General features: G+C 36.5%; 1 protein-coding gene across 5 annotated transcripts in view; it reads left to right on the top strand.

The window, feature by feature from the left end:
- BRWD3 (bromodomain and WD repeat domain containing 3) overlaps positions 1–17,219 on the top strand; it is a 134,926-nt gene that overhangs the window by 3,493 nt on the left and 114,214 nt on the right. For all 5 annotated transcript variants that reach the window (XM_015443968.4, XM_005594021.5, XM_045384127.3 and 2 more), the window contains exons 5-6: positions 12,513–12,663; positions 14,342–14,440. In XM_015443968.4, coding sequence (XP_015299454.1) covers positions 12,513–12,663; positions 14,342–14,440 — 250 coding nt within the window. The remainder of the gene's footprint in view (positions 1–12,512; positions 12,664–14,341; positions 14,441–17,219) is intronic.

Genomic DNA, 17,219 nt, shown 5'->3' with positions numbered 1-17,219 from the left:
CTATCTTTTAAATATTTTCTGTTTTTATATTTTCTTATTTTTTTATGTACACAGAGTTTCTTCTGTTGTTTGAACATTATAGTTTAGATACTATGGTTTTGTTTTACATGTCTATGGACTTCTTTGTAAGGGAAGATGGGCAGGGTTGAGTGATAATTTGAACAGACGTGTAGTGGCTGAGAAGGGAATGTGCAGTGTTGGTTTGATTGCTAGTTTTGTCAGTAATATTGTTGATTAAAATTATTTCACATCTGAGCTGATTTTGAGTGGCTTCTTTGTAGAAGAGATGGGATACTTTTTCTTGGGGTAAGTTTTTTTTTTTTTTTGGATGGAGTCTTGCTCTATCGCCAGGCTGGAGTGCGGTGTCGGGATCTTGGCTCACTGCAACCTCCGCCTCCCAGGTTCAAGCGATTCTCCTGCTTCAGCCTCCCAAGTAGCTGGAACTACAGGTGCACGCCACCATGCCCAGCTAAATTTTGTATTTTTTAGTAGAGACGGGGTTTCACCATGTTGGCCAGGATGGTCTTGATTTCTCAACCTCACGATCCGTCCACCTTGGCCACCTTAGCATCCCAAAATGCTAGGATTACAGGCGTGAGCCACCGTGCCCCGCCTGGGGTAGGTATTTTCTAAATTGCCATTGGAATGATGGATTTATAAAGTGTGGTCCTTGATTTAGCTGCATATTTTGGATTGAAATTTAGGGCAAATTATTAATAAATAGTATCATCTTGATTTATCTGGAATATTACATTATATAACAGTACTACAAACTTAAGGTGTATTGAGGTATGAAAAGGAAAGAAGACAAATGTACAATGAAGTGTTAACTAGGATATCAACATAGTAAATTGGGGTTGCATGGCCACGTATACTGCATATACGAGACAAAAATCCTGCCTTTTTGTTCATATGTATACTTGCATTTGAACCGATTGTCATTAATACTTAACTTATTTATCCAGAATAATATTAAGGTAATGATAAATTGGATTTCTTCAACATTTCATTACTGTTAGTAGTAGTAATGAAATCCTTACCTTCTGTTTTCTGAAACAATCATATGATTCCATGTTTACACTAAATTACATATTCTAGAAATCCTTGCCTTCTGTTTTCTGAAACGGTCGTCTGATTTAGTGTTTAGTGTTTTACTCGTAATTTTGAACACAAAGGAAGGTGCTTTTTTCTTAAAGCTGCTGGCAGTTAAGTATTGACGTATCCTGATCTGAAATGTCATTTAAAAAAGAATCTGTACATGAAGCTTCTTGGTCAGTTTATGTTGAACTGTAAGGTTTTTGAATATGGCATTTAAAATATAACACTCTCGGCCGGGCGCGGTGGCTCAAGCCTGTAATCCCAGCACTTTGGGAGGCCGAGACGGGCGGATCACGAGGTCAGGAGATCGAAACCATCCTGGCTAACACGGTGAAACCCCGTCTCTATTAGGAAATACAAAAAACTAGCCGGGCGAGGTGGCAGGCGCCTGTAGTCCCAGCTACTCGGGAGGCTGAGGCCGGAGAATGGTGTGAACCCGGGAGGCGGAGCTTGCAGTGAGCTGAGATCCGGCCACTGCACTCCAGCCTGGGCGACAGAGCGAGACTCCGTCTCAAAAAAAAAAAAAAAAAAAAAAAAAAAAAAAAAAAAAAATATAACACTCTCAATTTCCCAGAATTTTAAGTAATAATAGAGGGAAAATTTTGAAGTTGTGATTGTTTCTGAATTTTGATCTGGGCCCTTTATTTTCTGCTTCCTAGTTGGCTGTTACCATATAATAGAATTAGATTTGCTTCTTGCAATTCTTCTTAAGGTAGATAATTTGAATAATACAGACGTCCTTTCATTTGTGGTGACCCTATTGAGTTGTTGGCTAATTTATTGCTTCCTCCTTGGAGCATTATTGGGGACAACAGAGTAATCAGGGTTGTGTGTATTTAAATGAACAGTTCTTGTTAATCTGTAAGTTTTATATATTGAAATGGTGATTTGGAAACTTTTTAAAAACTACAAAGATTTTAAAATCATTTTTAGGAGACTCCTATCGTAAGATTGAACCAGGGCCTGGTGTGGTGGCTCATGCCTGTAATCCCAGCACTTTGAGAGGCTGAGGCAGGCGGATCACTTGAGGTCAGGAGTTCAAGACCAGCCTGGCTAACATGGTGAAACCCCGTTTCTACTAAAAGTACAAAGATTAGCCGGGTGTGGTAGCTCATGTCTGTAATTCCAGCTACTCAGGAGGCTGAGGCATGAGAAATGCTTGAGCCTTGGAAGCAGAGGTCGCAGTGAGCTGGAATCGCACCACTGCACTCCAGCCTGGGTGACTGAGACTGTCTGAAAAAAAAAAGAAAAAAAAAAAAAGACTGAACCAAAGTTATAAATATGTTTAGGTGTGGTATATAGTTTTACATTTATTTCGCATTTTCATCTGTAAAACTGAAAGCACCAGTTAGTGCTTACATTTGGAATGACATAAATTGTATTACTCTCATTTTATATGCAAAATACTAGAAGTAATTTTATGCTTTTTATGAAAAAACTTTTATAAAGGTTGTTTGTTATTGTCCTTAAAAAGTATACATACATCTATGATTATATGTTGTTGTAAGAACTTGCATCTGCATATAACACATTCAAGTTCAAAAGTGTTTTCACATTATCTCATTTGATCCTCACCAACTACTTTAAAACACTGTATTTAAATTCCAGATATACCTGTGTTCTTTTCTTAACCAGCTGTTGTTCTCCAATTACTAATAATATATTAAATTGTCAATGAGAACAGCAGAATGATCTTTGAGTGCTGGTAGCATAGTTATTGCATCTATAAGTGTGGAAGCAGTTTAAGCATGTGTGATTTATTAACTGCCATGTGGACATAGCCATAGTTAGGAAGAATAGGATGCATCATGGGATATCAAAAAGCATTCTCTGCTCAACCCCAGTGCAGTGTATTGTGCATATAATGCTTAACTGATAGGTATTATGACAGATAGAGGTCAATATCTGGAAATCAGTATTCCTGACTACTCCTGACTACTGACTTGCTTGAGCCACCATGTGCTTTCTGAAATATGTTGAGTTTAGTTATTTGTCTAGATTGATCCTTGGCATTTTTTTTTCCACATATGGGCTCTAAGGAACGTACTTTCAATGATTTAAAATCCTTTTGGAGATTTATCATTAATCTTAGGATAACTGGTATCTCAGTACAAATGAGATATTGTGAAAGTGAAGAGAGCTGGTGTTAGGGACTAATACTTTGGATTCAGTGAATTTGCCTTAATGAAATTTTGCCCTGAGCATCTTTGTCACATTTGAATATTAGTTTTAGTTCCTGTGTTTTAGTTTTTGTTTTACTACTGATGTTGATTACTGATTGATTAATGAACACTTTCCTTTTGGTAGGCAGCAAAATAGTATTCTAAAAAGGCAGTTTAGTGTTTGTGTCATAATTTAGAGATGACCTTGCTTGACATTTCTTACGTGGGATTTTGTGAGTAGTAGAAAAGTCCCTAATATTTAGTATTTAGTAAATATTTAGTATTTACTTGTTGAGTGACCCTAGGGAAATTACTTAAGCTCTCAGAGATTGAATTTCCTCAATTATAAAATGAAAATTTCCCATTTGTTGTGGGGAACAAGTTAGTTAAAGGTGAAAGAATGCGTTTTGTTAATTGTAAAATGCTGTGCAAATGAATTGTTCACTACATTTTAAAATTAGGGTTAGAGAGACCGAACAACCAGCATGGAAATCTGGAGAACTATGACCACAGATGTTATCTTTTCTTAGTTGATGAAATATCACCCCCTAATTTTCTTAATTTTTTAAAATTTATTTTTATTTTTTTAAGATGGAGTCTTGCTCTGTCGCTCAGGCTAGAGTGCAGTGGCGCTATCTTGGATCACTGCAACCTCCGCCTCCCAGGTACAAGTGATTCTCTTTCCTCAGTCTCCCGAGTAGCTGGGATTATAGGCGTGCACCACCAGGCCTGGGTAATTTTTGTATTTTCAGTAGATATGGGGTTTCACCATGTTGGCCAAGGCCAACATTGAACTCCTGACCTCCAGTGATCCACCCACCTCGACCTCCTAAAGTGTTGGGATTACAGGCATGAGTCACCGTTCCTGGCCCTTAATATTTTTATAAAGTAAGGGGTATATAAAACAGTACTATAAAAAAAGAATATTTAAAATGTTAGTGTCAGAATTGAACTCAGAATGAGTGAGCTGTGTCTGTGTTAACACAAACATGAATGTATGTCAAAAGATATTTAGTGTAATTTGCATAGGTGTAGTACTCACTTTTTTTAAAAACAAATAGGAAGTTTATTGTGAGTCTTTCAGATGTCTTATTGCAGGGATTCTCAACCCTTCTGATTGTATCCTGAATTTATTTTCTATATATTATTGAGATTTATTTGTTTATTTATTGAGACAGAGTTTCGCTCTGTGACCCAGGCTAGAGTGAAGTGGCAGTCACTGCAACCTCCACTTCCCTGGCTCAAGCCGTTCTCCTGCCCTAGCTTCCAGAGTAGCTGGGATTACAGGCATGCACCACCACGCCCAGCTAATTTTTTGTATTTTTAGTAGACATGGGGTTTCATCATGTTGGCCAGGCTGGTCTTGAACTCCTGACCTCAAGTGATCAGCCCACCTAGGCCTCCCAAAGTGCTGGGATTACAAGCATGAGCCACCACGCCTGGCCTATTTACTCGTATTTTAAGTTACCCTGTTTAAGGTGTTTTCTCCGCTGGGCTCATGCCTGTAATCCCAGCACTTTGGGAGGCCTAGGTGGGTGGATCATGAGGTCAGGAGTTCAAGACCAGCCTGGCTAAGATGATGAAACCCTTTCTCTACTAAAAATACAGAAAATTAGCCAGGCTCGGTGACAGGCGCCTGTAATCCCAGACTCTAGAGGCTGAGGCAGGAGAATCCATTGAATTTGGAGGGTGGGGGTTGCAGTGAGCGGAGATCTGGCCACTGCCCCCCAGCCTGGGTGGCAGAGTGAGACTCCGTCTCAAAAAAAAAAAAAAAAAAGATGTTTTCTCATGCCCTTTAGTATGTGCCATTGTGCTTTACAGTTAGCTGAGTGTCAATTATTTGTTCAGTTTTCTTAACTTTTCTTAGAAGCATGGTATATGTATTTTTGGTTTATTTTATCTGCTAGTTGGTACTGAGTTCTTTTGTTGGACCTTTCTCTGCTGAGCACCTACTAGAATGTGGGTGGGTCCCCTGTCCTTGTCTTAATTTCATCTACCCTCAGGCTATAGTGCTTTTAAGTGCTTTCTTGAGATAGTATAACCCAGAGAATACTTGACCCTAGGAGGGTCGCTTCTGGTTGTCTCTTTCTTGAGGAAATCTTACAACTAATAAAAAGAAAAAGAAATGCTATGCATAATGATTAGCATTTTCAAAGGAGAGTGATAGGAAATTTTAACATTTTGTAAGTGCGACTAGAGAAAGGCCTGCCTGCTGTCTTCTTCTTTTTTTTTTTTTTCCTGCCCGGTTTTTCACTTCTCTTTCAAATTCAGCAACCATTAAAACACAGCATTTGATTTAGGTTATTGTAGACATGAAAAACAGAAAACCCAGTTTTTTTTTTTAATGTTTTCTTTTATGTGCAAAGAGAAAAACCAGTTAATTTTTTATGTTTTCTTCCAGTCTGGTTTTTTTTTTTTTTTTTTTTGAGACAACATCTCACTCTGTTACCCAGGCTGGAGTGCAGTGGCTGGATCATGGCTCACTGCAGCCTTGACCTCCTGGGCTCAATCGATCCTCCCACCTCAGCCTCTGAGTAGCTGGGACTACAGGCGTGCACCATCATGCCTGGCTAATAATTTTATGTTTTGTAAAGACAGGGTCTCACTTTTTTTTTGCCCAAGCTGGTCTTGATTTCTTGGGCTCAAGCGGTCCTCCTGGGATTACAGACCTGAGCCACTGTACCCTGGGGTTTTTCATTAAAAAAATAAAAATAAAAAGGCCTTCTTAATAAGTATATATTATGCGCTAGCTACCATGCAAAATTTTACTGGGTTGGGGTGCCTTTCTCTTTGTTTGGAATGCCCTCCTTTCTCTTTCTGTCTTGTGAACTTTTCATATATTTTTCAAGGGTGAAACTGGACATGAACCCTTAAACCTCTACGCAAAATTAGGTGTACCTTACTTCTTTGCTTCTTTAGTTCTCTGTACTGACCTCTGGGCACTTGCAGCTTTAATTTGTTTCTACTTACTATTTTGTTTGCTCCTCTGAGACTATGGGTTCCCTTAGGGCAGCGATTTAATCTTTCCATTGCTTTCCTATACTTTAAATGGCTGAATGAATGCATGAGTGAATGACTGTGTTTGTCCTAAACGAATTTTAGGAGATAGTTATCATTACTCTTTTACAGATGAGGAAGTTCCAGCTGAGAGGCTAAGAAACTTTGCCTATGGTCACATAAGTAGTAACTGGGGATGCTGCAAAGATTCAAATCAGTCTCTCTACTAGATCATACTACCAAAAAAGAGTAACAGCTAGTAAATTGTAGAGCCTGAATAATCCAGGCTCTCAGACTTCAAAGTACCCTGCTTATCTATACTGTAGTACACTTACATTGATATAAAGCTTTGCTGTATTTTTCAAAATCCATTTTGTTTTCTGTCTCTAAAGAGCAAAATATTACGTGACTAACTTTTGTATATGCCTGTTCTGTCCTCTAAATGAATCAATCAATCCCAGGCAAAATGTTACATTTTACTTTTTGAGCATGCAATCCCAGTTTGCTTCTTCATTTAGCTTCTGTAGCCACAGTCTAGGAAAACAAATAGCTTATTCTCTGCTATATTTGTTTTTTAGAGTTACTTGTCTGATACTATTATTTTTAAAAGCCAGGGTAAACAAATACTTTTGGTGTTTGAAAATTAGTATTTCAAATGTAGCTCCTGGTGCAGTTCTGGCCTCCTGAGATTCGCTACCTTTCACGTTTTATTCAGTGCCCAGCTGGATTTCTTTTAACTAATTGTGATGAATAGTATCATCTCAGTGAGTTTTCTGGTTTTCTCAGTTGTCATAATGATTCTGAAGTATGGTAATTCAGTTATTAGATTTGCTCTTTAGGTCAGCCAGTCTAACTATCAAGAAGGTTTATAATCTAGGGTTAATTTAATGTCTTTCAGTTTATTCAGATTTACAGTTCTCATTGCTTTGCAGCTTTGTGTTAATGATCTCTATCATCAATTTTTCAACTGCCTTAAGGGGACAGTAGTAGAAAGAGCAGTGGGCAGAGAAACCCAGATTCCTGTCTTGTTTCATTGTAACAATTGGACAAGGCACTTTACTTCTGGATCTGTTCTCTCTTCTGTGAGGTGTGGAGTTAGGTTGATTATACATAGGGATCCTTTCATTTCAGAGATTCTATAATTTAACTTTTAGAGCTGTTTTATAGAATAATACAGAAGTTTGAATTATACTCTTAACAAAAACCTTTTTTAGTAGAGATGGCGGTCTCACTATGTTGCCCAGGATGGTCTGGAACTCCTGGCCTCAAAGTGATCCTCCCGCCTCTGTCTCCCAAGTGCTGAGATTACAGGCGTGAACCACCACACCTGGCCTCGTATTATACTCTGTTCCTCCCCCCCCCCGTATTATACACTTAAACTTTGTTTATAGAGAATGTTTTTCTTCTGCAAGCCTCAGAGCACTTAACTGTTTCGAGTTGGCCGTTATATTCCAGAGAGATAAATGTAGTTAAATGACTGAAATTAGAATGTTTGAGCTTTAAACAAAAAGAGTGATTTATAATATTAAGACATTAATTTTATAGGCCATTATATAACAATAAAATAAATACATTTATTTAAAAATGTAAAAAAAAAAAAAAAACTATTCAGGGTAGGTAAGAGTTCTTATGTCTGAAAAGATCACCTTTAAAAAGTTCCAGCTTTTATGAAAAGCAAATGGATTCAAGTAAACAGTTAACTACCCTTATAAGACCTAAAGTTTGATTTAAAAGAAACATTTTAAGAACTACATCGATATAGTTTGGAAGCCTGCTAAAGTGGTTTGAAGGAGAAGCTAGCTATCATGTTTAAACTCAAAAGATTGTTATTGCCATTATTTTGATCGAATCTGTTTCTCTAGTGTTATAATCATATTTTATTTATTTATTTTTGAGGTGGAGTCTCGCTCTGTTGCCCAGTCTGGAGTGCAGTGGCGTGATCTCAGCTCACTGCAACTTCTGCCTCCCGAGTTCAAGTGATTCTCCTGCCTCAGCTTCCCGAGGAGCTGAGACTACAGGCGCCCACAACCATGCCCAGCTAATTTTTTTTATTTTTAGTAGAGACGGGGTTTCACCGTGTTAGCCAGGATGGTCTCGATCTTCTGACCCCGTGACCCACCCGCCTTGGCCTCCCAAAGTGCTGGGATTACAGGGGTGAACCACCGCACCCAGCCATATAATCAGATTTTTATTGATTTTAGAGAAAAGGACATTTTCATGTAACTGCTTAGAAATCAAGCAGTTTTCTATTGTATAGAGTGAAAATCAAATTTGTTTATTGTACAAGTCTTTAAAGGGATAGTTAGGAGTAAATTGTATTTGCTGAATATATAGACCTCATTTATGACCATTAATGATCCTGTATTTTTGAATTATTACTGAGTGATTGATAAATCTTTTTATATAATTAGCTGAAACTCAAGCATCATTGTTTCAATAAAATGAAATAGACAGGGAGCTTAAGATATCAGTTTAAGATATAACTCCAGCAAATTTTCTTTCTATAGGAGGGTAATGCTAAAAATTCTAATTATATAACTCCCATTTTCTGGATTGTATATGCTAAATATGTTGTATTTCTAGGGTAGTTAAGTGAAGTTTTTATGTAACAACTGAATATCTTGAGTTGGTCCAGAGGATTAAAAAAAGTAATTACCAGTAAAGATGTCAACTACTACTCTATGTAGAAGCCCTCTTACAGCATTTACTTGATGAAAAAATAATGACTGATAACAGAAGCCCAGTTTATCTAAGACAGTTTTGGGAAAAAAGACATAAGCTGTTATAGTTGTTAATATGCAGCACTTAAGAGTTTTTTTCCAGATACATATTTTAAGGGTACTAATTATGTTTGCATATAGTCATATTTAGGAAATGCCTTAATGTACAGGGTGTGAATTATAAACTAGGATTTTAGGATATCACTCTGTAGATGACAGGAAATGATTTATTCTTATTTTTATTTTTGTTTTTTTTTGTAGAGATAGGGTCCTGCTATGTTTACCAGGCTAGTCTCGAACTCCTAGCTTCAAGCAATCCTCCCTCCTCGGCCTCCCAAAGTGCTGGGATTATAGGCGTGAGCCACCGTTCCCAGCCATGAAGTATTTTTTAGATTGAATCATCAGCTGCATTGACTTTAATATTACCTCTATATTTTTTTTAAACATAGCTCTGTATAGTTATTTGCTTGGAAGAAAAACTAAAGATGTGAGAATTAATGGATAGAATTTACTTAATCCTCTGTCCTGATGCATAAACTAAACCCTGGAGACGCAAATCTGAAATAATCTGATTACCATTCTTCCTGAGCATCATGACAGTTGCACAGGCTTCAATTATTTTGGTAGATTCAAATTGTTTTTTGAAGGAACTTACCAAAGATATATAGCAGGATATAATTTAAAACAAAAATAATCACGGGTGATACACTCATGTTACCAGAATTCTGAATACATGTTTGACTGTGGTTCTTTGACCTGTGTTTCCTAGGAAATCAAAAAAGGCAACCTGATACGAGAATTTGAGATTTTTCCTCCAGGAATTCTTACAATAACATCGATTAGGCTGGGCGCAGTGGCTCACACCTGTAATCCCAGCACTTTGGGAGGCCGAAGTGGGCGGATCACGGGGTCAGGAGTTCGAGACCAGCCTGGCCAACATGGTGAAACCCCGTCTCTACTACAAATACAGAAATTAGCTGGACATGGTGGCTTGCACCTGTAATCCCAGCTACTCTGGAGGCTAAGGCAGGAGAATCACTTGAACCTGGGAGGCGGAGGTTGCAGTGAGCCGAGATTATGCCACTGCGTTCCAGCCTGGGTGACAGAGCAAGACCCCGACTCAAAAAAACAAAAACATTGATTATAGTTAGACTTTACTTTGATTTTTATTCATTTATTCAACAAATATTTATTTAGTCCCGCTTTATGCCCAGCACTTTTTTGGGTGCTAGGAATACAGCATTGAAGAAAACATACAAAATATCTTCTCCCGTGGTGATCGCCAGAGATGATTTAGAAAATTATTCTTTTGTGTTTTATTGTTGTTCTTTTTTTTTGGAGATAGGGTCACCCAAGGGCTGGAGTGCAGTGACAGGAACACAGCTCACTGCAGCCTTGACCTTGTGGGCTCAAACAATCCTCCCACTGCAGTCTCCGAGTAGCTGGGACTACAGGCGTGTCACCATGCCCGGCTACTTTTTGTTGTTGTTGTTCTTTTTTTTTTTTTTCACTTATTTTCATTCAGAGCTATAATTTTTACATTTTTTGTAGGGATGAGATCTCACTATGTTGCCCAGGCTGATCTTGAACTGCAGGGCTCAAGTGATTCTCCTACCTTTGCCTCCCAAAGTGCTGGGATTACAGGCATGAGACACTGTTCCCAGCCCTTTGTTGTTCTTGATTGACTTGGTGGTAATACTATTGATGTGTGTCCTATTCAATGGCATATACACACACACACATGCATATGTATATATACATATACATATATACACATACATGTATAGATACACATATGTATTTGTACATATACACATACATATATGTGTATATACATATATGTGTATATATGCCACTGAATATATATATACACATATGTGTGTGTATTGTATATATGTATATACATATGTATATTGTATATATGTATATACATATGTATATGTATACATGTATATACACACACGTGTGTGTGTGTGTGTATATATATACACACACAATTATAGCACTTACAAAAATTGACATTGTAACCAGAAGTAGATTTTAGGACCTATTTCAAGATGAGGATATAAATGTTTACTTTATCTAAAAGATTTTTAATATTCTGGTTTTTCTGTTTATTGTTTTAACAAGTATTTATGAAACACCTCAGGGATTTATACATTAGCTTAATTTAAAAATGCAACACAATTTTTGTTGTTTTATAGTTTCATTCTTATCTATATGTGGTATATAATGTCCAGAATTTTACTTGGTTTTTTTAAAAACAAGTTTTTGTTTCAAGGAATTTTGGCTACATAGCTGAGTTATTAGTTATTTAAAGCATAGTATTTATAACATTCTTAGTTTTATACCCTTTTGGAAACAAGTTAACTTTAATAGGAAAAACAATTTTGCTTTATGGGTTGTGGGTTTGGTGCAAGCAATGCCTTTCACTTGTATTCTTATAATTTGTATAGAATCTAGGTATTCTGGTTTTGGATCAGTTCGTCACTACTGATTGAATCAAGTAATAGAGAGTTTACTCATCACTTGTGTGCTTTTTTGATTTTGGCATGTTAGTTGCTTTATAACACTTATTTCATAAGATTAACAGCTAAGCAAATGACTTTATCAAGACATTTAAATGTATATTAGAGTGCCATGCCATGTAAATGTTGTCATATCATTTAAATGTGCTTATTTTGTGACCGTTTCTTAAATTTGGTTAATTATTAAATATTTAAAATTTTCTCTTCCTGATTCCATATGTATATGGAATATGCACACACATACACACATATATGTATTTTTGTTTGTTTTTGTTTTTGTTTTTGTTTTTAGTCGAGGTCTTTCTCTCTCACCCAGGCTGGGGTGTGGTGGTGCAGTCTCGGCTCACTGCAACCTCTGCCTCTGGGGCTCAAGTGATCCTCTCACCTCAGCCTCCCGAATAGCTGAGACTACAGGTGCAGCCACCATACCCAGCTAATTTTTGTATTTTTTGTAGAAATGGGGTTTTGTTGTGTGGCCGAGGCTGGTATCAAACTCCTGGGCTCAAGCCATCCACCTGCCTTGGCCTCTAAAAGTGCTGGGATTATCTGCCTGAGCTACTGCACCTGGCTCTGATTCCATATTTTATTTATTTTTATTTTTTTATTTCTTTTTTTGAGTCAGAGTCTTGCTCTGTTGCTCAGATGGGAGTGCAGTCGCCCAATCTTGGCTCACTGCAACCTCCACCTACTGGGTTCAAGTGATTCTCCTGCCTCAGCCTCCTGAGTAACTGGGGTTAGAGGTGCGCAGCAACATGCCTGGCTAATTTTGTATTTTTAGTAGAGACGGGGTTTCACCATGTTGGCCAGGCTGGTCTCGAATTTCTGACCTCAAGTGATCGACCTGCCTCAGCCTCCCAAAGTTTTGGGATTACAGGCATGAGCCACCATGCCCAGGCCTGATTCTATATTTTAAAACTGTACTTTGCTCTATAATGGAACAGTTTAGTAGTAGAATAGATTTATATTTTTAAACCAAATAAATGTGTTTTTCCTGTGTACTTTTTTAGGTGGCAGCAAATGCACACATTCCTCCAGACTACCTCCTTAAAATTTGTGAGAGAATTGGTCCTTTACTAGATAAAGAGATCCCTCAGAGTGTTCCTGGGGTACAGACATTATTAGGTGTCGGTCGGCAGTCTCTGCTACGGGATGCCAAAGGTGAGATTTTCAGAATTTAGAACTGTGATATCGGAGGAAGGAGTGGAGAGTAGCTTATTTTTAGGTTGAGTAAATGTTCCCATGCTTTTCTAAATACTAGTTTTTCTTATCTTGCCAATGTTGTTTTTGTTTTCTTAGTGTACAAGTAAATTTTTAGAGACCTAAAAAGGAGTACTTTTGTGTAGAAGTGAATATATAGAGGTAAAGAATATAAAATACCTTTGTAATCATGGAATAGAGATCTCAAAGATTGCTGCTTTGATTAATACAGTATAAATACTTAACATATTCTTTCATTATAATGTTTTTACACTTTATTAGTTTTGATAATGTCATCCTAATGATATTGTGCTTTTTGTAACAGGTAAATGAAAATTATATGTACAGTTTTAATATTTGAAAATATTTAAGCAAAAATATCAACCCATCAGTAATTTTTTTTTTTTTTTTTTTTTTGAGACGGTGTCTTGCTCTGTCACCAGGCTGGAGTGCAGTGGTGTGATCTCGGCTCACTGCAACCTCCGCCTCCCAGGTTCAAGCAATTCTCCTGCCTCAGCCTCTCCGAGTAGCTGGGACTACAGTTGTGTGCCACCTTGCCCAGCTAATTTTTGTATTTTTAGTAGAGACAGGATTTCACTATGTTGGCCAGGATGGTCTCAATCTCTTGACCTCGTGATCCACCCGCTTTGGCCTCCCAAAGTGCTGGGATTACAGGTTTGAGTCACCACGCCTGGCCTCAGTAATTGTTAAATAAGCTTTTCTACTCTGTTCATTTTCAGTGTTTTACAGATTTTTCCCACGTTTTACCTGGAACTTCAATATGTCAAACATATAAAGTGGTATTTGATAAACATAAACATGTAAAAGTAGTCATTAAAGATGTCTATTGGAGTAATAAATACTTAAGGTCTAGCAGCCCATTTATGTCTATGTTTTGTTTAATTAGCATACTATTTTTAGAAATCCTAATTCTCCAAGATAAATAGTTGTGTAATGATACCAGATTTTAAGCATCTCATTTTATAATTTAAGGAAATTCTTAATTGAGTTTATTTGGAAGCTTTCAAGAGAGCTTTTGGCTTTTTGTTTTGAAGCCAAGTTATTAGTAATATTTAATATTTTCTTCCATTTTTTGACTTAAACATGAAAGAGAAAAAAACACAGCTCTTTATAATCAGTTACCGTCTGATATGCGGTGCTCTTATCTGTTATGACACAACTGGCAAGTATTTCATAGTACGAGCATGTACCCAAGTATAAATATGCCTGAATTTTCCCTGGCATACTTGTGCTATAGTTATATCCTTGCTTATACGGTTTTATATGAGTAGACATGTAAGCCTAAAGATCAAGAAGAACTGATGTAAACTTTAAAGCTTATTAATCTGTGATATATTTATATAAGATTCAAATATGTGCATAAAAAAAGCTTTAGTTCAAGGCTAGCTTAGAAATAAAATATCCAGATGATATGTTTAGGTGTTGGTGTTTACCGGTTATAAATTTAGTTTATAACATGTTCAAATAAATACCTATTATTTTCATTTTGGTTTAATAATTAAAAATGTATTCCAACAAATGAAATTAAAATCAGACATTTGCTTCTGAGACATGGGTTAAAAAAAAGAAAAAAACAAACTGCTCAATTCCTTAGCTAACCTTTGTTCTTTTTGTATAGACTGTAAGAGTACACTATGGAATGGGTCTGCTTTTGCGGCTCTACATAGAGGCAGACCTCCAGAACTACCTGTAAATTATGTGAAACCTCCAAATGTGGGTGAGTAATATACCTGTGTGTTATAAACAGGTTGTTGATTCTTTCCTTACTGAACTCAGTAGGAAGACAAAAATAGGTACCAAAATTAAATTGGAAGCATAAACAAACTGTTTACATTCCTGAGGAGTTTCATGGCTAGTCCAGATTTTTTAAACATTTTTACTTAAAGCACGTATAATGTTTTATAAAAGGTGATCTTTGTTTTCTTTATTTCATTTCATTTCACTTCTTTCTTAGCAGAAACTTTTTTTTAATATAGTATAGACGTTTTTAGCCATATGGTTGTCTATTTACATGTCTATGTGCTGAGTTTCCCAAACAAAAATACATTATTTATATGTGTTATTTTCCAAAATTATAATGATGTTATACATTTTTATATGTCTGTATTAAGACAAAAAGTCACCTTTCTTGGTTCCAGTTTAATGAAATTCACGTCTCATTCAAATTATTCTTGGGACATCTCTGGCCAGACCATTATGAAGAAATAATAGTAGTGGTTCCCAAAGAGATCTAGATACAAAACTATTTATATTAAAGTTCGCCCTCACAAAGTATGTGCAAAACCAAGGTGCTGGGTGAGTAATTGCTCCTCTGCTCCATTACTTTCTCACTCTTCTAAAAAATTACATTATTTTATATAGTGTATAGTACCTACAGAATATGCGTAAATTTGAAAGGGATGAATTTCAGATAGAAAAATATGAATACTTTTTAAAAAGGAATATTTCTTATACAATAAGCTTTGTAGTTTATCCTCAGAAGTTAAGTAAATTGAAGCTAGAAATATTTTTTAAGATGTATTTAGACAAAATCATTGATTAGACATTCATGGGACTTATTCAGGGAAATTGGATACTCTGGAGTATATTGATAAAAATACTCTTCCATAGGTTGGATGTTACTTGGAAAAGTTGAGTCTCATTGAACATGGTATTGCTAACTTTTTTTTTTTTCCTTTCAAGGGTAGTTTGTTTATCCACCAGAATTTTCCAGCTTTAGTCATAATTAATATATTGAATTGAGATAACTTTTGTTATTCATGCATTTACTTATTTTCAAAATACAATATTTTTAGCTATACTGTCAACATTATTTTGTTAGTGTGTTATACTTCATGGGTCACATGTGAAGTGCTAAAGAGCAACCATTACAGTATTAGGTTTACAGGCTTTCTTTATCCCTTCTTCCCTTCTCTCGCTTTTTTTTTTTCTTTCAACTAAGCATATACTTTCAAACTTCTGCTGGTTTTGTAAAATAAACTGTTTACACAGATTGGAATCTGTTTGTTATTCTTTTAGTAATTGCTTAGGAATTGTCATGTCCCTGGCATTGATGCTTTTAAATTCATTTTAAATCTGGCATGTTATTTGGGGAGGAGCTTTTAGAACAGAGGCAATTCAATCATGATGTATTTTCACGTAGTACCTGGTACTCAAGATGCTTAAATTTAAGTTATTTAGAATTAAAAGCCTGACAAAAACTCACTAAGATGGATATGAAATCTTCTTTCCAGTTTGTGATTTGAGGCAGTTTTCTCTTTGTGGATCATAGTTCTCCATAGCTACTTTCAAACCAGTCAGTTTTATAGGTTGCCAATCTAAACAAAACTTAATCATGAAGGTATATCTTTTTTTTTTTTTTTTTTTTTTTGAGACAGAATCTCACTCTTGTCTCTTGTCACTCAGGCTAGAGTGCAGTGGCACAATATCTGCTCACTGCAACCTCCCCCTCCCTTGTTCAAGCAATTCTTGTGCTTCAGCCCTCTGAGTAGCTGGTATTACAGGCATGCGCCACCACACCCAACTAATTTTTTTATTTTTTATTTTTAGTAGAGATGGGGCTTCATCATGATGGCCAGGCTGGTCTTGAACTCCTGGCCTCAAATGATCCACCCGCCTTGGCCTCCCAGAGTGCTTGGATTACGGGCGTGAGCCACCGCGCCTGTCTGGTATATCCTCTTGAAAGTTCTGTTGAATCTTAGAACTATAAAGAACTGACACTCTTTTTCAGGGGTGGGGGGGGTGGGTGGGAAAGGAGTTCATGGTCAAGTAAATGTGGGAAACAGCTTTTTAAAAATGGGGAAAAGTTGAATGAATGGAGGAATTTTCATATGTTAAAATGCATTGCTCACCTTAAATAGGGAGCATTTCCCAAGTAATTTAAGCATGGAAACTCTTTCCAGAATATCTGTAAGATCCTGGAAACAGATCTAGAGATCCTGTAAGTTCCTGGGAACAGATTTGGGGAACTTGGTTGAAAATCCTTTTGTTTGCAGCAGAGAAACCCAAAGCTCAGAGAAGTTATTTGATTGGCCTAAGTTACATTGCTTGTCTTCTAAATAGACTATCTATCATATTCATGGTCAGATGTCACCATATTTTCTTGGTATGACAGCTTTACAATCAGATAGCTCCAAAGACAGAGTATATAGCCATGATACTTTTTTAAGTCAACTATATTAGGATATTATTGACATAAAAGGCTGTCTTCTTAAGTGTGCAATTCAATAAGTTTTGACAAATTGTATACATTTTTGTGTAACCACCACCACAATAAAAATATGGAACATTTTTATCAGCCTCAGTATCACTTGCTTAACCCCTGGAAACCAGTAATCTTTTTGTGACTGACTGTGCTTCACGTTATTTAAAATGTCATCTAAATTAAATCATGTAGTAAGTAGCCTTTTGTGTCTGTCTGATTTCACTTAGACCAGTGCTTTTGAAATTCATGCGTGTCATTTCATGTATCAGTAGTTTATTTCTTTTATTACCAA

Source organism: Macaca fascicularis, chromosome X (assembly GCF_037993035.2).
Source record: "Macaca fascicularis isolate 582-1 chromosome X, T2T-MFA8v1.1".
Classification (NCBI taxonomy): Eukaryota; Metazoa; Chordata; class Mammalia; order Primates; family Cercopithecidae; genus Macaca; species Macaca fascicularis.
This window is presented reverse-complemented; position numbering and strand designations above follow the sequence as displayed.